At 40.0% G+C, this 24,905-nt stretch overlaps 2 protein-coding genes across 3 annotated transcripts; one reads left to right on the forward strand and one right to left on the reverse strand.

Moving 5' to 3' along the window:
- Positions 1 to 1,261: 1,261 nt before the first annotated feature.
- Positions 1,262 to 2,904, reverse strand: LOC109407176 (N6-adenosine-methyltransferase non-catalytic subunit). The gene is made up of 3 exons (XM_019680161.3): positions 2,661 to 2,904; positions 2,421 to 2,579; positions 1,262 to 2,360 (listed from the first exon to the last, which is right to left on the reverse strand). The coding sequence occupies exons 1-3, from the start codon at positions 2,724 to 2,726 to the stop codon at positions 1,410 to 1,412; spliced, it is 1,176 nt and encodes a 391-aa protein (XP_019535706.1). The 5' UTR covers positions 2,727 to 2,904; the 3' UTR covers positions 1,262 to 1,409.
- An 8,549-nt stretch (positions 2,905 to 11,453) lies between these two features.
- LOC109407168 (protein mitoshell) lies at positions 11,454 to 18,642 on the forward strand. 2 transcript variants are annotated; one of them, XM_062850310.1, is made up of 8 exons: positions 11,454 to 11,800; positions 11,870 to 11,968; positions 12,023 to 12,188; positions 12,250 to 12,408; positions 15,515 to 16,166; positions 16,257 to 16,709; positions 17,615 to 17,758; positions 17,831 to 18,642. In XM_062850310.1, exons 1-8 carry the CDS (start codon positions 11,749 to 11,751, stop codon positions 17,999 to 18,001), a joined length of 1,896 nt encoding a protein of 631 aa, XP_062706294.1. In that variant the 5' UTR covers positions 11,454 to 11,748; the 3' UTR covers positions 18,002 to 18,642. The 2 variants fall into 2 exon arrangements, with proteins under 2 accessions (XP_062706294.1, XP_029709020.2); XM_029853160.2 differs by having other exon boundaries at positions 11,455 to 11,800; positions 15,515 to 16,709.
- The last annotated feature ends 6,263 nt before the right edge of the window (positions 18,643 to 24,905 follow it).

The raw sequence follows: 24,905 nt of genomic DNA on the forward strand, positions 1-24,905 counted from the left end.
TCGCATGAAAAGAACGTCCTATGTACTTCGAGGTTCGATAACGAATGAAATGTTTTATTAACCCTAGTAAGATGTTGGGGTCAATGGGAAGATTCAAATATTACGTCCATCGTTTTGCGAGATTTCCAGACCCCCCCCCCCCTTTCCCCTCTGTCACGCACTTTTCCTATACCACCCATTACACGTATTGTCACACTTTGCTAGAAGAGGAGATTCTTTAGAATCGGAGAAATACCTGTAGGAATTTCAGAAAAACTAATTCCAATTCTTGATGAATTTCTAGAGACAGCCCCGAAGAAGCTCCAGAAGGAATTTAAAAATCGACATCTGGAACAATCCGAGAAGAAACTTTTGAAGATATTCCAGAAGTACTCTTTCCTTGAATAATTCTCATCGAATAGCAAAACAGTACAAGATAACCAACCGCCGATTGTTCGAAACAATGAGGAAATCGTTAATGTATATGGCTATAATAACGAGCTTCCCTTCAACGATCTGCTTGCAGCTATGTTTTCATCTTCCGGTTTCATACTCTACTGGGTTGTTTAAGTCCGTACAGGGTTTTCTGCAGCTTGCAGACTTTCGTTAGTGCCCTGTCGTCAAGGAACCCTTCTGGCTGCTCCAAAAAAAAAAATATCTCCCGTCATTCAAGTCGCCCTGCAGAAATGCAGTACAGGGTTACGGCAGGAAAGAATGCATAAATTTCAAGGCGCTACTATGTACAGGGGTTCATTTGTGTAACATTTGCGGGCCATCTGCTGCATCCGTTTGCAGTTCCAGTAACGCCGCCTGCCTGTGGCGACCAAAACTTCCAACGACCTTCGACTTCTGTATGCAATCGAATCAGAAATGACCTCATCTCTAACACAAACTACTGTTGATTTACAACTATTATTTCTCATTGATCGAAAGGTTAAGCCAACTTCCAACATTTTTGGAAACACGTTTTTGAAAACGGTATGGAAATAGTCGTTCAAAGTCGTGGGAAGAAAAAGGTGAAATATAAACCTGAGATTTACACTACCTACGCACATAAGCAAGGGCAAGGAATTTGGAGTTTATATGTACCTAATAGATGATTTAACCCTTTGCAGACGGCATTTTCGCCTTTCTGGATGCAACCTCGCTGGTCTAGAACACGTTTGTAAAGTTCGGTTTTCACGGCTGGGCTAATGTGACCCATCCGTCTCCAAAGGGTTAAATTGAAATAGAGCAAAATATGATTCCTACCTGTTCTTTACGGTGTTTCGGCATAACGGAATTTTTGTCTTCTCTACAAATGAATCATTTTATTTTGTGTGAATATATTGAAAGTAAATCTTTCATGTGAAGATATAGATAGGTGTAATGTCAATCAAAATACTAACCTTCATGCTCCTTGCTGCGTCGGACACTTCTGCCGCATTCACCTACACCCGGCTCCGACCGCGAAGTCGTGGAAACCCACGTCCGCGTCCCCGCAGCACCTTTCCATTAGCGGGCGGACTTTTCGGTCTGAGTGCTTCGATCCGCTCGGTGCACCCGGTCGTAGGATTTTCCTCGAAGGAACCCGCGTAGAGTTCGCTATTGAAATTCGAATTGGTAAGTTCCGGTCCGATGGTGACCCATCCCGGACGGATGGTCGAATCCCGGCCGAATATATGCAATCGACGTCTTCCCAAGCAGAAGTGCTCGATGATGTGGAAAATCTCGATCGGTTTTTCCAGGCTTCCGAACTCCGCTTCTTCCGAAATAATCAAATCGATGTCCACGTTGGCATGGATAAAATCGCCATCTGTGGAGCGCCGAACTGTCCCCTTGATGCCCATCAGGCAATGTTCCTTCGTACGTTGGAAAACCGCCTTTGGTTCCAGGATTTTCGAATGTCCCGGGGAATCGATGTTCGTTCGAATCCAGCAGATGTCTTCGCACCGTCGGAAGCCCCACTTACGAAGACAGTTTCGGCCCATGTCCAGACCCTCGGAACTACCGCACCACAGAAAGACGAAACTGCGATGGGCTGCCACCTCTCCAATGTCCAACGCAAGAATTTCATCCCAGGACCAGAAATTTCGTGGAGCTCCGGCCGCCACAGCTGCTCCTCCACGGGCATACTCCTCTAGCGGGGGCTCAATCAGAATCACGTCAAACTTCGTCCCGAGCGTCTTCAGATCGAAACTCTTGAGGTCGGCTCTCAAGTACATCGGCGGAGTGGCCGTTTCCGATATCAGCTCATCTTTCAAGCGAATCAGTTCGCGCAACTTCGGGTACTCCTCGAACCGGTCGGCAAGTCCGACGTCCCGGATAAAATTCTGAGGCCGCTGGCCGGTGTCCACAAAGTGCTGGCAGTAGTCGTTGTGCGGGTTGGAAGATTGCGTACCCTGAAGGAAGAAAAGATGATATAAACGCATACCGAACGGAACCATCAGGTATAAACCTACCTTCAAAAAAGTAGAAGAGTCCCGGTAGACCATCCCTTCGGATTGCGACTTTTTCGAGGAACTGGCTTCCTCATCATCGTAACGCTGCGATTTGTTTATGGGCGTGTCTTCCGCTGTTCCCAAAACATGTTTCAAGTCCTCCACGCTCGAAACTCCTAACTATATCGCATTAAAATGTTAGATTTAAAAATACAAAATTTATCCCGGGGAAAATAATACGAAGCATCGTTCAATATTTACCGTTTGAGCCAGCAGCTTTTTGCGTTTCTGCGACTTTTCCCGAAGGGATTTAATCACATCCCCCATTTTGGTGGAACCTTCGGGCTATCCCGCAAACACTTTCGATACAGGAAAACTATTCAAACAATTCAAACAAATCAAATAATCTCTAGTTTACTACTATATTTTGCGGCAAGCGTCTGCCACCAGGCAGGACAAAACTGTAAACGAAACAAAAATCAACAAGCTGCCATCGCGACTGCGTTACCTCCGTTACGTGCGTTGCTTCAGTTTTTGACAAAAAAGTGACAGTTAGGACGATGGTTGGTTTGTGAACCAAGTGTTGTCTCATTGTTTGTATTACGCCTTGCAAGAAAATAAAAACATATAGCGCATTTAGTTCACCACTGGACTATCGCACTAGTTTTTACGACTGCGAAAACGCTAATAAAAGTGCGCGATAGCATCAAATCAACTCGGTGTCTTCAGAGCACTTGTTCACCATAGATTGAAGAAATAGTGCGCCGAAGACATCAACCTGATTTGATGCAATCGCGCACTTTTATTTACGTTTTCGCACTTATGAAGTCGCAGTTCGCAGTCCAGTGGTGAACTAAATGCGGTATATTTAACTTCGTTTTCCTTCTGTATAGAAAGATCACTCTGGATTTTTATACTACGTAGTATATACGTAGTATATACGTATATACGTATATACGTATATACGTATATACGTATATACGTAGTATATACGTAGTATATATAGGGTATACCCTCTCATAGGTAAACCTAATGCACGTACTGTCACACTTTTCTAGAGACAACAACCTTAACAGCAGCTAGGAAGGATAGTAAAAAAATACTATAATTCTTCTTATATAAAGTGACCAGATGATCAGAGCTCCAACGCGGGACATAACGAATACGTAGCGATTTTGTTTTTGTTCGTAGAATACGAAGCACTATTTTCTTCTACCAAGCATATCTTTCTGCGTTGTGAGCTTCGCAAAAGTGGGACAAACTCATAAACATTTTTCTACAGTCTTCAAAAGAAAACTGATATTTAAATCTAGCTGTCAAAAATGATTTTAATATTTCAACTCTCAATTATTTGTAAAATTAAAATTAAGGTGGTTCAAACTTCGTACACAACTGAAACAAAAATCGTTTATTACAGCATTTTTGCCTGACAAGCATGACATGAACTATACAATTTTTTGAGGTTTTATTACCCTCAAAGTGCATGAAAATGTTAACCAATCTAGCTTCTGCTTGTCCAATTTTGTCATTTGCGTACTATTTCCTTAAGTAGCTCGGATGCTTCTCTGTCAACATTGATTAACTTATTGGATGAATTGGATTCGTCATTGACAAAATCGTCGTCATCAAAAATTCGAAAGCAGTATTCTCACTCAAAACTTGAATGATTGCATTGAAAATGTATTCACTGTACTCCATTCTACACCCGCAATACATTTTCATTGCGGATATTTCATCTTTGAACGAGAAAACTGCTTTCGAATTTTCAATGATGACGATTTTGTCGATGACTAATCCTTCAACCTTAATTTACGAGCGTACTCGTTTGAACCGCCTGCCAGTCAATGAAGGTTTTGATATTCACCCATTTGAAAAAAATAACACAGTCAAAATAAATTTCCGATAAAAGTTTACTATACTGGGCTTGGAAAAATTTTAACTTCGGGCAACGATATCCCTCCAGATTTTTTATCTGACTGTATGCAGTGCGCACTTACATAGTTATGAAAGTAGTTTTCTACCCTGAAGTTTGAACTTGAGACAGTTTCGTCTACTACTTTTGTAATTGTACCCTTGTCACTCTCTATTTTCTTCACCGAACTGCACAATAATGCCATAGACTTAATACTAAGACATAAATGTCAGGAACAAATTCAGTTCGATTTCTGACGCCAGTTTTTCCCCCATGTTTCCCCCAGTAAAATCGCCCAATACTGGTTTTCTTAAAGCGACGCTTTCAATGTCAGTTGGCTCCGCCCGTTTTCATCAAAGCAAGACTGAAATCGCCAATTTATTGACCATGACAACGAGAAAGATTGCCCAATGACGCAGTGTCAACTGACAGATTTATTTTTATACATATTTAGCAACACCATATCTTCAAGCGTTGATAACCGTGTGGGTTAAACAAGAGCTCAGTGATCTCGACGTTTATGGTTCGATTCCAGTCTGCATAGTTGTACAATCTTTTTGCACGGATCATTTTGATAAGTTGTCTTCTCCTTGTGGAATTCATAGACATAGGTAGACAATTTATGATATTTTTTTTAAATTTTGGATGTACTCCGATAATTTACTTCGGATTTTTTTTGGTTAGAAAATGAAATGTCATTCCCCCTAGAACAGGTGGTAGAAACTGTTTCGCTTTGATTCGCATTCTTCTATCAGATGTGAAGTGGTGTAGTGTATAAGATAGAAGATCGTGGCACTCAAGGTCCTGGTATCAAATTTGAACCTAGAGCAACTTTTTTTTTAAATCAAAACATTGTCAATAACGAAATGAAGTAGAATTCCAATAATATTTATTGAAGAGGCTTTGGAAGTTGTTTTCTTAATGATATTCAATTAATATCGAATTGATTGAACAGTAGTGCCAATCAGTTCATGCATTATATGTAACATCGGAGTGAATCCCTGCAGAACGATCCCGATCCACCGCCAACCAATGTGTCCACGGCAGAGCCTTCCTATATAATGGTTCGACCGAGGGTTCGACCAACGTGGTCCGTGATCCAGTACTTTGAGGGCAAGAGGAATTTCATGTGGCGGTAGATTGGGATCGACCTTCATGGGTCTGCCCACTAAAAAATCTAAGACTGCGGCAGCCAATTATTCAAAACCGAAAGAGAATAAACGATGGTTTTTTTTTCGTCGTGATATGTAAATAAATAACCGTTTTTCTCTCGTTGTCATGGTCACTTGATTGGCGGACTCAGTCTTGCTTCGATGAGAAAGGGCGAAGCAAACAGACATTAAAAGCGTGGCGTCAGAAACACCAGGATTGGGCGATTTCACTGGGGGAACGACTGGCGTCACAAAAAATTCGCCAGCATCGTATTGATTGTTGATAATGCTGCCTGACTGTGCATATAAATCAACAATATTCGAATTAATTCTTCAAAAAAAAATGCTGGGAGTGCTATCGCTTGATAAAAAAGCCTTCAACAGTTCAAACTTTACTGTAACCCAGAATCTTTATATACTTTCTCGCAAAAATTCTTCAGTTTTTGAACTCTGATGTTGAAAGTTCCGTTAGTATGTTTGATGTGATTTGTGCTTTGTACAAAACCGGTTTGACTATTTTAGCTTTGAAGTTACTACAATATTTTGAATGTTTGTTGATTTTTTTCAAACGCGGGACATTTTTACGATTTGAGACGAACGCGGGACATTTCGCGGGACATAATTTGTCGCGGGACATTTGGTCAAAATGCGGGACTGTCCCGCGAAACGCGGGACGTCTGGTCACTTTATTCTTATAATAAACATGAAGTCACTTCGGTTGAAAAACGTTGGTGCGAGTCTGTTAATTATAACCAAGGGGAATGACATCCCAACTAACAATTACTCTTTTTACAAGCACCTTTACGACGAATTAATTCAGCATGGCGCTGAATAACATTTGGATAATTTTCAGGCACAACCTTTGTTTGGGTTTTGTTCACACAAATTTGGAGAAACAATAAAGCATAGTGTTGTGTAGCAACTGAACTGTTTGTTGTTTAAATCATTTTACAAACTGATAGTAAAGCTGTTATTCAGCTACTGCAAAAATGATTAAAAAAAATGCAAAATTTTTCAATTTCTACGAGAGTTTATGATTGATACTTTATGCTGTGAACAACTATTGTGAAATAATAACTACAAATACATTTACTTAAATCAAGATTCGAACTCGAGACCCATCGATTGCCAGCCGCTTGCCTTCCTATCTGCGCCATCCTAGAGATGATGAATTGACGCGCTCAAATCAAAACATAAATTTCCCGTGGTTGTATAATGATTACACTTTGACTCCTATTCAGCAGTGGTGAATAATGTACTGTTTATGATTAACAACTGAAGAACACGTTAATTCAGCTGCTGTTCAGTAAAAAACACGTGTTTTTCATCCTGTACACTGAGTCGAAGTATGATGAAACGAAAGCGCTTATTTGACTTGTGAAAAACACATTGTACAGATACATCTTCTAATTTTTGCATGTACTTGACAAGAAGCAGAAAAAGGTCTTGTTAAACTATTTTGTAAAGAAATAACTGCAAGTCGAATAAAAATATTATTAAACGCTTGAAAAGTGTTTAAATTTATAATTGTTGATACCGATACGAAAGGTTGAACATTGGCTACTTTTTCAATTGAAAAAACATTTGTACAGTAATGTGTACAGCATAATTTGAGTTCAGCTATCATTACTATTATAAAGCAACAATTCAGCATGCATGCTGGTTTGCGATTGTTAGTTGGGATATCCTTTTCTAACCAGAATATCCGCATTTATCCGTTTCTAACCGTCGTTAACCGCGTCCAACTTCTGCTCACTTAGCAGCTCGCTTAGCAACGGTTAGCGACGGTTAGAAACGGATAAATGCGGATATTCCGGTTAGAAAAGGATATGTCATTCCCCTTGATTATAACCCCCATTTCAGTAAATTTCACTATAAAGCTGCTTTCAGTGTAGCTCATGGCTGGCCAAACTTAGTATTTTTAGTATTGGGCGAATGTGATTCCGTGATAACGTTTTGAATCACATAATGTTCGAAATGTTACGTCTGTTTGTATGGTTAGTTGGAGAAGATTAATTTATTACGTTGTAGCATGGTCACTTTGTTGTAAATATTATTTTAAGATTTATTCAAAAAATTATGTGAAATGTATATAAAATGTACATAAATTGTATAATAAATTAAATATTTTTCATCTTCTTCAATGTTAATTTATTATCCGTGTTAATTTATTTTTCATTCAAATTTAATGTTTTCAGTGTCAAATGTACTAAATTCCAAAGTTCACTATAAATGTTTAGCGATATTCAATGTCACCATTCGAAATGACATGCACTTCAAAACCGCATACAACTTGCATGCAAGTCGCCTTCACAAGTCTAATACATGTAAATAAAATTCCTGCCGTTCTATCCACTACACCACGAAACCCGAACAATCTCGAGGTTCAATGTTCAAGCCCGAACTCTCTCGATAAAATTGGATCGGGTATTTAAAAATAGATGGAACGATACAGATCATTCAGATGGGTATGAAAGTGAAAGAGATAGCAATTTATTCGGTTCTCATTCGTGGTTGATGAGAATTGTCGTTTGAAAAGATCGTAAAATTACTTCGGTAATTTTACGTATTTCCGGCCACGAAGTCTTGGGATTCGACCTTATCTGAGGACCTACAGAACTTCAACTCGTCCATTTTGACCTGGACCGTGGAAGAGGCGGGAGTGCGTGTTCTATGTTCTTGTGTCGCGGTGTGTTTAATTTGGTAATAGTTCAAATGTGAGAAGTCTTTTTAGATTGAATTAATGTTACTTTTCGTTCCTTTCCGTTAGATAGCAAGTTAGTTCATTGACCTAAGCAAAAGGTTACGTGCGGTCAAGATAGTTCGTGTGTGCGTGTGTGTGAATAGAAAAAAAAGGTAATTGTGAAATTTGTTGTGTGGAGAATTTTTGTTAAACCAGTCGAACAGCCGTTCGACGGCTTTTTATTTAGGATTTGATCCACGGCCGAAAGCTCGGCACACCGCACCTTTTTCGCCAAACGCGCTCTCGACCCCACGTCGCAGCGTCAAGAGTCCCGGTTTGAGGGGAAAGCCGGAAGGGAACAACCGTTCCGACAGAGCGGCCGAAACCACGTTTTTTCGTCGGCGTTCAGGTGGTAGCAACCATACCGACCAAGCCACCGACGACCCCCATCGTCAGATCCGCCATCAAGCAACTTTTTCGGTGATCGGAACATTCACCCACCGGAGGCGGCCGAAACCCACGTTTTTCTACGTCGGCCATGTGGTAGTCACCTTACTGACGAAGCCATCGACGACCCCCATCGTCATCGACACCGAGAAGCAACTGCGCCGGTGATTCGGTCCATTTAGCGACCGGCAGCGAGAAAGGCGCATTTTCCGAACCGCCGCGCGTCGCACGCATTTGGAGGTAGCGGCGCAATACCAGCGTAGGATGCGGTAAGAATAGCGTGCTTCTTTACCAAGCCGTCCGTCGACCGCCACGCCGTCGCTTCTGTTTTGTCGACGGCATTGATGAGTAGCTGAAAGGTACCGTGAGTAGACAAAGCCAATCCAAAAATTAACCATGCGCATGCGTTAAACTCCACACACACTAACCGAGCTCGGAGAAGAAAGTTATTGGATCGATTACTGTCGATAGAACCAGATTAGGATAGTAACAAATTTAAACCGCACACACGTAGGGAAAGCTAGGAAGTGGAAGAAGATGAAATAGCATGGAAAGGAACATGAATAAAACCTAGGTTATTAAATTTCGAATAAATGTTTCGTTAGTTTTTTCGTTACCTTCAAATGCTGTTTTTGTAGAATGTTAGCTTTCCCCGATGTAACAGTTTTTGGTCTTTGAGATTTCTCACGTTCGCGTCGTTCTACCTGTTTTTTGTTAATCTTTTTGTACGCCAGGATAGACTGCCTGGGAAATCAGTCTCTCCACTCACGTGTCCGAAGCTAACAGGAAAATTTGAATTGGTGAGTTCTTCCAATGATGATACTCGTGAGTGGTGTCTTTGTGAGTTGGTAGAACGACGGTTAGCATCAACCATATTTTGAGAATCGCTTAAGGCGACCTCTATAAGTGAGATATCTCGATTAGCCGTACTTTTGAGTTTTCTGTATCGTCCCTAAATCGTTATTTGGTCTCTTATAAAACAAACCCGCCCTGAGGTTGGGTTTCTTGCCGGGCAAACATAACTCGACAGACGGTCCTCTTCGGAGGTGGCGCTTAAGCCGTCTGTTTTCGGAGCCAGGGAACGAAGCAGAAGACGGGAAAACTCTTAGCCGCAATCTGCGTGCTACAACGTCCATCGTTTTTCGTGCAATTAATCCCCCTCTGTCAAGTTATTTTTCATAACTAGTGCACGTATTTTAGACCCCCTTCCTCCTCCAAACCTTTGACGTGATTTATGAGTGTTACACGGTTAGATTAAAAAATGCTAAAATGCATAAAAGCTATACTAAAACCATATTCGATCTGCCCACCCTTTGGAGTGCATATTTTGAGGTATATTCCGCCAATGCATAAAACGCATTTATTTCTCAAAATGCATATATTGACAGTATTCATTGGAATGCTTATGCTGATATTATTTGTAATTGAATGCATAAAATAGATCTTGTTTATTTTATTTATTATTCAAACAAAAAAAGGACAAGTTTGGACGAAGCAAAACCAATCAGAAACACTTTATTGCCTTTTCACTTATAAAAAACTCACTAATTACATGATCAATTATTATTATTCACATTTAATGTTGTTTGTAGATCTTCAGCACCGCCACACTCCTCGTCGAACAAAGTTGTAGAAACTGGAACATTTATCTGGAAATTTAAACATTTTGAAGGTTTACGTCTTTGAAAAAATATTAGATGTACTTACCGGAATAGAATGAACAATCTGGAATTAATAAACTCAGTGGTAAACATGCTTTTTATGAGCTTTATAGGGAAACCGCGGACGAACACAACTAATTTTTAACAACGCGATGGCGGCGGCTGTCGATTGGCCAACTAAAAATTTTCAAAGTCCAATGTGTACAATTAATGACTTGATATTCACTAAAGCTTGAATAAATGCCAGAAATCCCAAGGAATGCATATATTTTTATGCATTGTAATGGTTAAAACGAGTAAATGAGAAATAATTATTTTTAAATAAGCTAAAATGCATAGTTCGTTTTCTCCGTGTACCTTACTTCAGTAGCTTGGGAACGTGCTTTGAAATAGAACGGCGATACCAAATAGGGGCAAATGTCCCTAAAATTAATCCAGTAATTCCATAATATCTAGATATTGTCTATCCGGTTGGAATCAAGACCGACATTCAATCAAAAATTACTATTTTCTTGGTCCACAAGTGTCGGAACTGTTTCGCATCTAGTGCGCTGTGTTGCTGACAACAACGGGAAGGATGCGCACTACTTTTGACATGATTAAAAAACGTCGCGAGTTGGGTCGCGTCGCGACTTCATTGTGCGAAGTCCGGTTTGGTGGCGGCCCGACAATATTAAATAAAATCTTCAATATGCAATTGGGTTTTTAAATTTTAAAAAATATATTTATTTTTCGATTTCATACGAAAGAGCACCCTTTTCTGAGCCACTATGATTTTTTTCAGATTTTTAGAACCTTATTTTGGTACCTAAAATCAATTTCAAAGCAATTTTTTGAAATCACCTTTTGACAGCTGGGCAACTGTTTGACAGCTCCGCCCAGTACAAAATCCGACGAGGGGTGATTCGACAAATCGCTCCCATACAAACTTCAAATTGATTTTTAAATAGGTTCCCGGGCTCCAAAATTCATGAAAATTTGGATTTCGGCTCAGTTTGACATGCAGATTCAGAATATCGAATTATCTCAACACAGTTAAAGAAGCCAATTTGACCTTTTTATCGACACCGAAACTCACTGTGCATTGTATGTCCGTTATGTTTTAAATCCTTCACATCTGGCTTCACATTGAACTGGCAGCGCGCTGCAGCGCGTCGTACAAGTTGTTGCGTTTGAAAAATCGCACCGCGGTGCTGCGCGAATCAAAGCAACCATGTGGTGAAATTTGAATTTTTTCTCCTGTTTCTTCGTTGTTCGTCGTCGTCCTGCCTTGCGCACTGGCAGAGGAACCAATCAGCTGACCGGCGAGCCGATCTCAATTTGCTGCAGACCTTCGGATCGAACGGTAGTCTGCTGCTCGTAAATCCCGTTTATCGCTTCCTGTGGTGCCAGAACAGCTGACTGGCGAACAAAAGATCCTGCGCAACAATAGAGGACCTTGTGCGGCGGTTTCAAGGACAACTGCTTCTGCCGGTTTCTTTTACCTGGAGGGAAAATGACGGAGGAAAGCTTCAACAAAGCACCCGGTTCGGAGTTGTCCAAAACCCGTGAGAAAACCGGAACTGGTAAATTTGGTTTCATTTTGAAATTCTGTTTTTTTTTCTCTCTTCCACCAGGATCAACCATTGTTACCATGGGCAACGTTAAATTTTCACCCAGTTCGACCGTTTCATTTCCGGAACGTGCACTCAACCAAACGGCCAGCGTTAGTCAAGGTAAAAATGTCTGATAACAAGCGAGCAGTAGTAAGATTAAAAACATTTTTTTAGATTATCCCTATACGATCCTGCAATACGGCCATTTGCTGCCAACGTTGGTACAACCTGGCTTCTCGATGTTCCATTTGCCGCCACCTCCGGTTCCGGTAACCATCCCGGTGTTTTCCCAACCCGTCAATGGAAACTTCGCCCAACATCAATCGTTTGACAGTAACATGTAAGTTGTTGGATATTTTGAAAGAATTGCTTAGCCACATTAAATTCTCTACTTTTTTTAGGTTCTATCGATATGTACCGCAGCTTCCGGGTACTAACGAAGGCCTGGGGCAGAAGATCAACTGGGCTAGATGCAACGGAAAGATGGCAAGCAAGGTGAAACATAAGGAACTGTCGCCCGTGGACATTGGCAAAGTGGATGGAATAACGGGTGTGATCAGGTAATCAACTTATAATACCTGTAGTGTATGAATCACAATGGTTCCAAAGGGAGCATCCATTAAGTACGTCACGCTAAAATTGGGAATTGTCGAACCGCCCTCCCCCCTTTGAACGGGTTTTTCCTATGGTCCACTGCACGAATGTATTCTGGCCTGCTTCCTCCCACAGAAAATTTGACGTTTGAGCGGTGCCGACACCTCTCAAACGTAAAATTTCTGGCCTGCTTACCAGAATAAATTCGTGCAATAATCCATACCTAATAAATTCCCTGGCCAAGTTCGCAGGGGTTGACGGTATTAAAGTGAAGGAGTTTCATTTTGATTATTGTAATGTAGTGTTCTTTAGTGAAACATATCACCTTTTCAACACTTTAATGCACCTCCAACGGTTCATCACGAATCGGCTGCTGCAGATGGAGTATGGCTGATCATATGCATCAGACATGCTCGATAAACAGGAGGAACCGCCGGGGCTCAGTAGAGTCTATTCCCAAGCAATAGTTCCAAGTCGGTTGGATTTGAGAAGGTTTTGATGATCGTTACAAATCCTAATAAAAGTTTTATAGGATTTGTGACAGGTTTTGGAACCTTTTACAGCCATCTGACTTCAAAATGTTGCTTGGGCTCTATTTCCCACGCTTCTCGGTTGATTTTTATTACATAGCAATTTATTAATATCACAGTCGCTTTTTCGAATTTTTACAATGTTAGTTGGTCATTTTTTCTTTAAATAAAGCAATAAAAATCGACCGAAGAATCAATAGTGGGAAGGAGATTTGCAGCACTTAATTGTGCTGATAGATTCAAAGCTAACGTGCGAACACTTAAACGCATTGTTGACGTCAATGCGTTCGACGTGACATTTTGGACAAAAACTGACTGCTTTATATTAACTGAACAACGTTACTTTGTGTATGACTAGGTTGACATTTCTAGGCTACGCGTGAGAAAATGACATGGTTCATCTAGGTAGGACCGATAGGACAATTGAACGAATTTGAATATTTTAATAGTATTTGTAGCGGGATGAAAGTTGACATGAAATCTTTTTTATTTTAAAATTTTATTGCAATCAACTGACCAACTTGGCGTATTTTTGATTATCTCTTAGATGTTCAGAAGTTCAGTTACATGTTTCTGTGGATTTTGGACCGATGACAATTTAAGGACACAAGAGATGAACACAAGTAGAAAACGATTAGCGAAATCAAGAAAACAATTTGACACAGGATCGACTATATTTTAACATACAGGGTTCGATTGATTCGATGAAAAAAAAAAAACAACATACGACAACTGACTTAACGAGGAGAAAAACATATTTAACCATACCACAAAATGAAATAAGGAGACAAACACAAACCGTGTGACCATAACACTACATAGGCAAATCCTGACTGACTGAACAATTGAAAACTTTCCAATCTTCTACCGTATCTTTCTGAGTCAGTTGCAACAGTGTCTTAATGGATATCATTTTCCGCGTACGGCTGGCAAACTGCTTCTGAAAGATTACGTACTCTTTTCTATCTTCGGGTCTAGTGTAGAGGTTTCAACTCTATTCAGAGTGCAGCTAGAAACCTAGCAAAAAAAAAATAATAATAATCCATACCTAATAAATTGCGTCTTGCCCTAGGACCGTGACGTACTTAACCCTAAAAGGGACCCCATTGGACCCCAGGCGCCTTTCGGAGCTCGTCTTTGATGGAACACACTCAGCGAGGTGACGAAACTGAGGGTATGACGGTATCCCTTTTAGGGTTAATGGATGGTTCCGAATTCGAATTTACAATGAAAGATGGTATTCATCAGGCAGTGATTAAGAGTGTTTGTGAATGCCCCCTAGCCTGGTACACGGTTTATATGGGAAAATATAAAAAATGGAAAAACTCCAACTCCTGTATACTTTTTGAGCTCCATTTTGGTCCCGTATCAACTGTGCAAAATTTCAGATCGATCGAAGAAACTATATTTTAGCGCCCGCCATTCTTAGTTTTTCATACGATTTACTATGGGGAAAATTTACCTCTTCAAAGAAAAATCGCTTGAGGTCAACCATTGATCCCTAAAAATAAGACGTTGAATGATTTCTGTAGATAACTTCACGAGGAATCAGACCACCGAAGACCGCAAAGCGATGCGACATTCGTGGAAAAAGTTATTAAGCCTTACCCGATCGATAAAATGATGAGATTTTATTATTTATTGTTATTCCTTACGTGTTAAACAGCGTGGGCATGTCATTCGGTTTTCAGTCAATAACTTTTTCCACATGCCTTCGGTCGCTTTGCGGTCTTCAGAGGGTTTGTTCCTCGTAAAATTTCCAACAGAAATCATTCATCGATATATTTTTAGGGGTTAAGGGGCAACCTGTGGTGATTTTTCTTTAAAAAAGTGATTTTCCCCATAGTAAATCGTATGAAAATTTAAAACGGCTGGCGCTAAAATATAGTTTCTCCGATCGAGCTGAAATTTTGCACAGTTGATATGGGGCCAAAATGGAACTCAAAAAGTTTACAGGAGTAAAATGTATTTTGGTGTCCCACACTAATGCCCCCAAGGAGTAGTCTTATCACAACTTTTTTGGATACTACAAAGAATGCACAAAGAAAGATAGATGAATCACAGAAGACATTCGAATCACCATAAATTGCGTCGCGCTGTACAGCAAAGTGTTTCGAGGGCTCATACAAAAAGTGTGACAAAGGGGGGAAGGGGGGGTTGAAAATTTACAATTTTTGCTTGACGTAATTTATGGACGTTCCCAAAGCTAGTCTCGGGATTATCATGTTATCCAGTTGTCCAGTTATCCAGTTATCCACCTGTTATCCAGAACAAAAATAATGATTAATTTTCAAATGAGCCTGTGTACTCTCCTAGGAAATTTGGCGTTTACTGTGCCCTCGTTTTCAAATTTTCCAAAGGATTGACTTTGAGCCTGTGCACCGCTTTGTGATGTCTTTTCAAAACGGTACACAGGCTTATAATTTCAATGAACTACGAAACTTACCTTCGAATCTGTTTCCAACTCATGCTCTTACAACTGCGAAACTCAAAAGTACATCACCATTTTAGTCATAACATTTATGCTATTGTCTCTTTCTAGTGACGCCCCGCTAAGCCCACCGATTATGCCGCTGGTATCGGATACGCACAGAGAAGTCGGCTTCGGAGGATCCGGCGTTGTGGTGGACAAGGAGAAACTTATCGCGCTAACCGATATGGCCATGCAGGGTTGCGAGTTGGCAGAGCAGCTGGCCAATAATCACCAGAAAATGCCTTGCTTCAAGAAGATCGATAGTCTGTGCGCTCGTATGAAGCAGGATCTCATTCGGCCGGACAGCGTTCTGGCAAACATTAACTCACAAGGCATTGCCTGGGCCGTGAAGGACTTCATCTTCGTTTTCACTCGGATCATCAACGCTTGGAACATCATCAAGGGGTACGTGTACAACACTCCGGACGGGTTGGATAGGGTGCAGAAAGTATTGAGTCCGGATTTCCTGGATCATTTTCTCAAGTGGCAGGATTCCACGATTGATTTTGTCGACAGCTTGGTCAAGTCTTTCACCAGCCTGGACGAAATGGTTCAAAACCAGCGCACAAGTCGGATGCAGAAGGAATCCTCGCCGAAGGTCTCAGGTCGGCAGTCAAAAACGGACGAAGAAAAGGAACGAAACATTCAGGAGCTGTACGAGTATCTGAAGGACATGATTCCAAATCTTGCGGAGAACAAGAACAATTCATCGTCGGACAATGCAAGTAGTAGCGACTTATCGGACCGTAGTAGCGTAGTTTACGACAATGCTAAAAGTTATCTCTTCTCCGTTGTCAACGACTCGGAACAGGCGCAGATGAAGCACAATGAAAATGGAACCTATTTCAAGACGGGCATTTACGAACCGGTCAAGAAGCCCCCGGGGTTCGGTCCCCAACCGGTGACGTGTTCTGTGAAAGTCCCCTTCCCCATGCCCGACGCCAGCAATAATCCCTCGACACCGTTTCTCACCTCCACGCCGAAGATTTTGAAGAATCCTATCTCGCAGCATCGTCCTGATTTACTGGGATCGCTTGGCAGTTTGAAACAAAGCGATGGGGAACCTACTGCATCAGGTGGTCAAACGATGACTGGTGGTGACGTAGCGCTGCCGTCGCAGCTGCAAATGGACTTTTTCAACGATGCGATCATCCGGCAAAGTTTTGACAGTGAAACGGTAGCCAAAATTCATTTTTTGCTTCAAAAAGTGTTCAACGTGAATGAGGCAAAGTACTTTTTGATGGCGCATTTCACTAAAAATTACGTAAGTACTGAAACGCATATTGTCTTCACACTATAGTCACAGAAAAACAGACGTCACACTCCGCTCGCTTCCCATCGATCACCTTTTTACGATTGATTCAAATTTTCAGTAGTAGGTCGATTGACCGCTCTCTGCGCTGACGTCGTTTTTGCTCCTGTTTGACGTTTCACTATCGCCACCTAGTGATGGCCCGGCCAAGCACAGTACGTTTAGCATTGGGCGGTTATGTTTTGATGTTTTGGTGTTTTTCAATGTAATTTGTTCTAAGAGTTACGTCTGTTTCTATGTGCTATAGTGTAGTATGCAGTCTAGAGATTCCCATCAACCCGGAGCTCGGTTTATATCTTAAATGATAACACTACTATACTTTATTTGTCATCGAAGAATTCTACATGTTCACACTAAATCAGTTTGCATTATTTTTTTTTTCTTGGATACCACATCGTCTGTTTGGTGAACTACTTTAGAAGGATTTCTCTATTTCTCTGTTCTATCAAGGTCTAGTTTAGAGGTTTCTATGTTAGTCGGTATCCGACTAGTCATTTTATAATAAAAATGTTTGGAGGATAATGTGATTGCGTAACTCTTGCAATGCAGACGTTATTGTATTGTAGAATGATATGACGTCATTGATTGTCCTTTTCGTTTTGCATGGTAGGTTGGTAGGCACACAGAAATGAACATATCATCGGTGACTTATTGTCGACGAAGCATGCGCGTAAATGTCCTTTCTCATTGCTGAGCATGCATCCTTGCTCTGCTCTCTGCTAGGCTCGAACTGCAATTTCTCACCGCTGAAATGGGAACATTTCTCGCCATTTCAACCCCACATTACATAAGAAGTTCTGTGAGTCTCAATGGTAAAGGTAAGGTATGTATGATGTAATCGTCTGTTTTCTCTCTAGTTTCCAGGCTTTGACACAGTGAATCCGAACTTTACCGATTTGCGAACGATTATCTCGAAGGCCCAGATGGGTGGCTACCAAACCATCTATGAGATTGTGCACGACCTTCGCCAGATTATCCGATCCGCTCGTCGCTATCTAGAAGTATACCCCCAACCGCATATTACTTCCACTGGGATGTACCGCTAATCAACTTGTTGATTTTCTTCTCTGCAGCAAAAATCTAGCGTCCTGTTGAAGGAAACAACCGAAGAGTTCGAGCGTAGTTTGGAAGACATCCTGTGCGACAAGATTTTCGACTGTTACAACTTTAACCGTCTGCCTGGATCCACGTCTCCGACAGGCACCATCAGTAGCCTAAGTACCGCCTGCTCTGGAGAGTTTTAATGCTAACTGTCGTTTTTAGTCGTTTTCCTACAGAACAGGATTTTATTTTAATTGTTTTAAGAGTAACCCCCAGATCTGATGACTGTTGATTCAGGTACAAAAAAAGTCATCACTAGCATAAATTGCAGAGTATTGTAGGGATAAAATTAGTTAAACAATGTGTGCCAAAATCAAAGTAAGGATATTGACATCCACCCCAATGCTAACCCAACCAGATTTAATTATGCTAGGCCAATCAAATTATACACACTTGAAATCAATCTAGTTATAGAAAAGTACGAGATTTCGATGGCCGCAACGATTTGGTATGCAAGTTGATGGCAGCAAAGTTTTTGAAGCATTTGATAAAGTGGAAAATCTTGATAACACTGCTAGTGATTTTTTTTGGCAGGAAAAGTTTTGATGTCGGTTGACTATCATTCGAAATTATGTCCGTCCTAAGTATAGTGTTCATGTCGAAACTAAATTTTGTTTCTCCCTTCTAAATGGTAGGATAAATCCATTTTTTATAACTATTAGAACTAACAACTCTGTAAACCAATAACCAGAATGTGGTGAAAATTATGAAATGTAGATATAAAGATGTTTTAACCTTTAATATAAATTGAAACAATGTTAAAAAAAGAAAAATGCTCGCAAAATTGACTTATTATTCATTGGCATAAGCATTGTTTCCAACCGTGTTGTTGAGTGTTTAAAGCTGTTATGAGAAGCTCGGTGCTAATTGATTGCGACATTGGTCGGAAGCGCTAGGTCGTTCATTAGGAAAGTACTGCGAAAGTCGTGTTGGTTTGTGTACAAGCTATAACTTGATCGTGGAAGACGATACCTGATCGGGAATGTTATAATTGGCTTTCGATGGTCAGGCAAGGACCAGATAAATTTAGGCGGATGTAGTTCGTTTGAACTGGTTTGCACGAATTTTCGGTGCCCGGGCGGGGGTTTGCTTTTTGAATTACGGATACAATGGAAACTGTGCCTCGCGGTAGTGGCGATGTCATATCCGTGCTACAAACTGCACCGAAATGAGGGTTTTTGCTTCATGGCGCTTATAACTAGCGTGTATTAGGTGTGAGTATCAGACATAGCTGTAACGTATCAATGGGCTGCGAAGTTGATTGCACGACAGAAAAAGATTTTGATCGATGATTGTAAAAGATTTCCTAAATAGTTATTTATGCAAAACGTTGCATAATGATCACTTTTTCAGCACGAGTCGAACTTTTGTCCAACGAGGCTTTTCATTTGATAAAAAATTAGGCCGTTTTATCGTTCTTCTGTGAGTTGAAAGTTGACGTTTTTATAACGTACCTAATGACAAAATAGTTATCTATGCAATTCAGTATCTATCATAATTTACATTTTATTTAACTCATTTTGGTATCTTAATGGCTAATTTTTCCAAACTGGTTCATTATGCAACTCAAATGAGTTGCATAATGAAAAGTAGTTGTATAATGTTCATAATGCAACTCATTTGAGTTGCATTATGAATATTATGCAACTCAAATGAGTTGCTTATGAAAAAAATCATTGCATAAAATTTTGTGTGGAACTCGTTGCAAAACTCGATTTTTTCAGCACTCTTCGTATTTATCAAACTCGGCGAGCCTCGTTGGATAAATGTACGACTCGTTCTGAAAAAATCAACATTTTGCAACTCGTTACATAAATAACTATTATGTAAAGAGTTGCAAAAAGTTGATTTTTTTTGGAACGTGTCGTATTGCGGAGATTCCACCTGTTTAGACTCCTGCGCGAAAATAAGTTGCGTGGATTTTTCTTGCGTGGGCACATAGATATACAACCAGACCGCGTCCTGGTGAATATTTTACGCTGTGTTGTTAGGTACACATGTGGTGATAGGTTTGCATTGTAAACAAATATTTATAACGCACCTACGCTGAAAATGAGCCTAATCATTTATTTGCGTCGGAATCTATAAATCTTCACAACGGGCAATACCTTGTAAATTTATCCAATGAGCCTTGCAGAATTGGACAAATACGAAGAGTGCTGAAAACATTGAGTTTTGCAACGAGTTACATACCAAATTTTGTGTAATGATTTTTTATTAACTCATTTGGGTTGCATAATGTTAAAATGCAACTCAAATTAGTTGCATAATATTATGCCACTATTTTTTATTATGTGACTCATTGCAGTTGCATAATAAACCAGTGCGGAAAAGTTGGCCATAATGATACCAAAATGAGTTATATAAAATTGAAATTATGATACTGAATTGCGTAAAAAATGTTTTAGCTGAGCCAGAACTTCATTAACCTTTTCAAGAATTTGTGGTAAAAGTGGAAGATGATTTACCTACTTGAGAAATGTTTGGTAGATAAATGGAGAAATTTGAGTTTCTGGAGAAATTTTGCGCCTTGGCACTAGTCACGCATAAAGTGACGCGGTAATGATTTGAGTTTGTATACTGCCATGGTGAACAACAAACAGTGTGAAACAAACGTTTAAACTTTTCAAGCTCACTCCGGATCCATTCAAGGCGCTCCGTTTCGACTGTGAACTCCAATCACCACGGGATGCGGACATCTGAGCAAGATTGATCTCGAAGCTGGAAGTCGACGCAACCGCACCCGAAGAACCTCGTGGAAAAACGCCATCGTGTGGCCAACCTCAAACAGGACACACTGATGGTGGAGAACAAAGAAGAGTAAGTGTTCCAATTATGGTTATATGTAGTACCAATTATTCGCCATAGTTCATATTCATTCTTTAACGATGTCAATCAACAAGAAGATTTTTGTAAACAACCGTTCACGTTTACAAAAGATGGTTGCACTCATTTAAACTCCTCATTTTGCTCAAACTATGGTAGAAATAAATCATTTTCCTTAAAATTTCGGCTTGCTTGCACCCTTTTTCATCATAGTGTACCAGTTATGGCTAATCCCATAAGGAATGCATAGTGCGAAAAGGAACCGAAGTTTAAAAATGTAACCGTAACTGGTACAGGGTTCCTATCATTGGCACACGCTGTAATATTGGGTTTCTCATTACTGTTTAGATTTTTGTGATAATTTGAAAATCCGCTGAATTATCAATTCCCAGCAACGTTTAATCAAACTTTTTTCGTTTACCTGATGCACATCCGACGACCCGGTCATGAATGCAAGCGAATTTGTGTACGTTAGGCGTTAGCTGCTGCGAAGTCGTATGCGGAATTCGACTTGGATAATAATGAACTTGGGTCGAGCCTTAATGGGTGCGAATGTCGCAATAAATACTAAATAAGTAGTTTTGGCACCATTTCTATAGTTTTCCTCTAAAGTATGAAAACTAAGCTATCTTTTAACATATTGATGACATTCATTGGTCTTCTCGTTATTTTTGTAAAAATAGTTGTCCTTAGGTAGTGCTACAATTGGTACAGGCACCCTACACAACGTCAACATTAGGACATAAAACTGAGTAAAGAAATGACACCAGGTATAGTCTATTTTACGAAACGACAACAGTGTTGATATTGATATTAACACTCACGGGCTTGGGCGCAACCTCCTGTCGAATTTTCATTCATGAAATGAGCGATCAGCTGATCCGAAACGTCTCGTAAAATGGCTCATAGAAAAGAGAGACAAAGTCCTACGTTAATATACCAACAATCAATATGCAACTAGCGATTTTTTTTTATGACGCCACTTCGAACCACCCTATTCCCCCAGTCGGGCTTTGGCGGCGTTGAGTTGCGGCGAACTCAACATTCTTAGAATCGAGACTAGGGATCTATTCGATCTCTGTGGTCTATGCCGATCATCAGCTTGCTAAACGTTGTACACCAACGTCATCCCGAACAACAACCCGATAAATACGTCGAGGTCGGTCAACACACCTTGGCCCGAGCCGTGGCCTATTCGCTCTGATTAACCCCTGGAATCAAATCGGCACCAGGCGCTTTCCAGCGCATCATCGACAGCATGGTGGCCGGCATTTATGTGGTCAAGCCGTATTTGGATGACAATGTCCGAGCTCGATGCCCTCTACAGGAACCCAGCATCCAACCTTGAAAAATTGGTGTTCATTACGGGCTGACCGGCTGCTGGCACAACAAGACAAGATCTTGGACAAGATTCACTTAACAGCGTACGTAAACCTTTGATTATATATTATCATGATTAAACGTCGCGATCATCAAGGCAATCCTTGAATACGTTTAGTTGCTTTGCTATTTATGCACACAACAGAAACACGTATTTAATTAACTAATTGAGATTTGAATTGTAAAAAAAAAAAAATCCACGTGCTCCGTTGCGAATCGAACCCACGACTCCCAATTAATTCGCTAGCCGGGCCCTTTTTTCCTCCATGTTATGGAGCAACTTGACCATCTGTGTCTCATGAAGGCACAGAACTGAACTCGATGCCATTAATGTACATGATTTGTTCCTTTTCAAAATCGGAATTAGATGAACACCTACACGTCTCTGTTGCCAAATGTTACCCTAATTGTGATATTCAGCAAATACATTGAAATTAAGGTAAACCTACACACTTAAATTAAATCGCCGACCTCAGCAAACGGATTGCCGAGAATCCAACAGCCGAGAACCCGGTAATAATTTTTAGTGAATCTCGGTAAAAGTTTTACCGAGATGTCGTTAAAACTTTGCCGAAATCTCGGTAATCCAACTTTTTACCGAGATCTCGGCAAAGTTCACCGAGACTCGGTAATGGTTTACCGAAATCTCGGTAAAAATTTTACCGAGAATCAGCAAATATTTTACCGAGATATCAGCTGTTGGATTCTCGGTAAACCGTTTACCGAGATCAATTTCTGAATTTAAGTGTGTAAGTAGAATATAATAAATTCTAAGAGACGCCATTTTTGTAAAACTTTTGGCCATAATGCAATTGTTTGATTGGCAGCCTAAGTTTCCACGGTAAGAGCTTCGAATGGGCTTGCAATATTTTGACGATTATAGCACGGCTTGCTTGATTTATACTTCGCAGCTAACGGGACGGAGCACGTGGGCGTTTTCATTCAACCACCGCACAGTGGGAAAAATCGACCCAAACGGATCTTTTAACGCCGCTGGTTTCGGTACGTGAAGTTGACCATTTATAACGTAAAAAAATACGAAAAATCGATTGGTGCTAATTTCATTTACCGCACGGCACGGGAAGCAGTCCATTTTGCCCCATTCTGCCCTTTTTTTTATACAAAAAGAGAATCAAAATGTACTTTCAAACAAATAACACGACTGTAGATCGTTGAAAATAGCTGCAGGTGTAATTAGAGGTTAATAGAAATCATAAACATTTATGAAAGATCCTTTGAAATGCTTATTTTGCCCCATACGCCCCAACAACTGCTTGAAATTGTGAATTTTATATAATTATGAATGGATTTTTAAGGTTACTGATTTGAATTTGATTTTTTTTGCGCAAACAAAAAGCGCTAAATCTGTTATCACCAAAATAATCTTCAGTAGTTGTCCAATTTGCCCCATTTTGTCCTATTATCATAGAAAAATGAGATTAAAATTTCATTTATTTGAAACAGATGCTGCTATGGAACGTTGAAATTAGTTTTAGTTGTAATTGGAAGCTAACAGTTATCATGCGCATATATGAAAGATATTTTCCCTATTTTACCCTACATGCCCCTAAAACTACTGAATGATAACATTTTTCGTATTGCTTTGTGATGTCACTGGTTGCTGTTATTTTTTTTTATATATGCAAATTCGGTTTATTGATTAGCTTTAGAATCATTCTCGGGAGGTTACAAATAGCTGTCCATTTTACCCCAATTTGCCCTGATTTGTTGTCGTTTTGATTGATTGATTGATTGCTCGCATGTGCTTATGTCCGAATTGATGAACTTTTGGTACTGAAACCAATGTAATCGAAAGGACAGTTAAAAAATATGACTGGTGGGGAGTTCAGGGTATAATAAGCATTAATTTTAATATAATTTGTGGCAAATATGCACACAACTGATTGAATGAGGCATTTCAAATACAGGTCGGACTCGATTATCCGGGGGTTCAATTAACCGGGGGCCCGATTATCCGGGGCTCGATTATCCGGCAAAAATGGCTCGATTATCCGGGGAAAGTTTGTTTTCGCTTTGTTTACAAATTTTCAGATTACTATTTGTTAAAAAAATGTGATAAACATCAAATACAACACCTGCAAATAGGATTTAACCTATTTGAAAATTGTTTTTATTCTATCACATTTTTTAGCTAAAATTTCATTTTCAAAAAACATATTTATAATAACACTAGACGTTGAGTTTGGGCACTACAACGTCATGTATGTTAGCTTCTATGTTTAACGAACAATTTTTAATTGAAGAACATCAAACATATAAGAAAAAAATGCATGGCTCGATTATCCGGGTGATTCGATTATCCGGGGTGAAATAATTGTGGAGTCACCCGGATAATCGAGTCCGACCTGTATAATTTGGTGCTTTAAGACGCCCTATTCAATCAGTTTAGTGTAAAGTGACCAGATATCTTTTGTCCTAATGCGGGACAAAATCTAACAACTTGAAATCTACAAAGTTGTGCTAGTCATTTTTTTGCCTTCGGTATTTTTTTATTTCCTTGAACATCGTGCTCGATACACGATTTAAAAATGTAAAATAGTCATTCGGAGTGCCCACTCATAAAATAAATTTGTATTTCACGAGTTCTCCTGTTTTTTTTTGCAGGGGTGAGATTTTATTTTTTAAATTGAAAACCATTTCCAATTTTTGAAATTTAAAATTCTTAGAGCAACGAATCTTGTTTGAATTTTAAAAGTGAAGTTATCTTCATGAATTATGATTTCAGACAATTCTGTTATGAATTGCAACATGAATATCGCCAGGTTTTATGAGAAAACCCCGAAGAAAACATTAACATTGCTATAGTGGAGCGGACCTGGT

The sequence above is a fragment of the Aedes albopictus genome, chromosome 2 (assembly GCF_035046485.1).
Source record: "Aedes albopictus strain Foshan chromosome 2, AalbF5, whole genome shotgun sequence".
Lineage (NCBI taxonomy): Eukaryota > Metazoa > Arthropoda > Insecta > Diptera > Culicidae > Aedes > Aedes albopictus.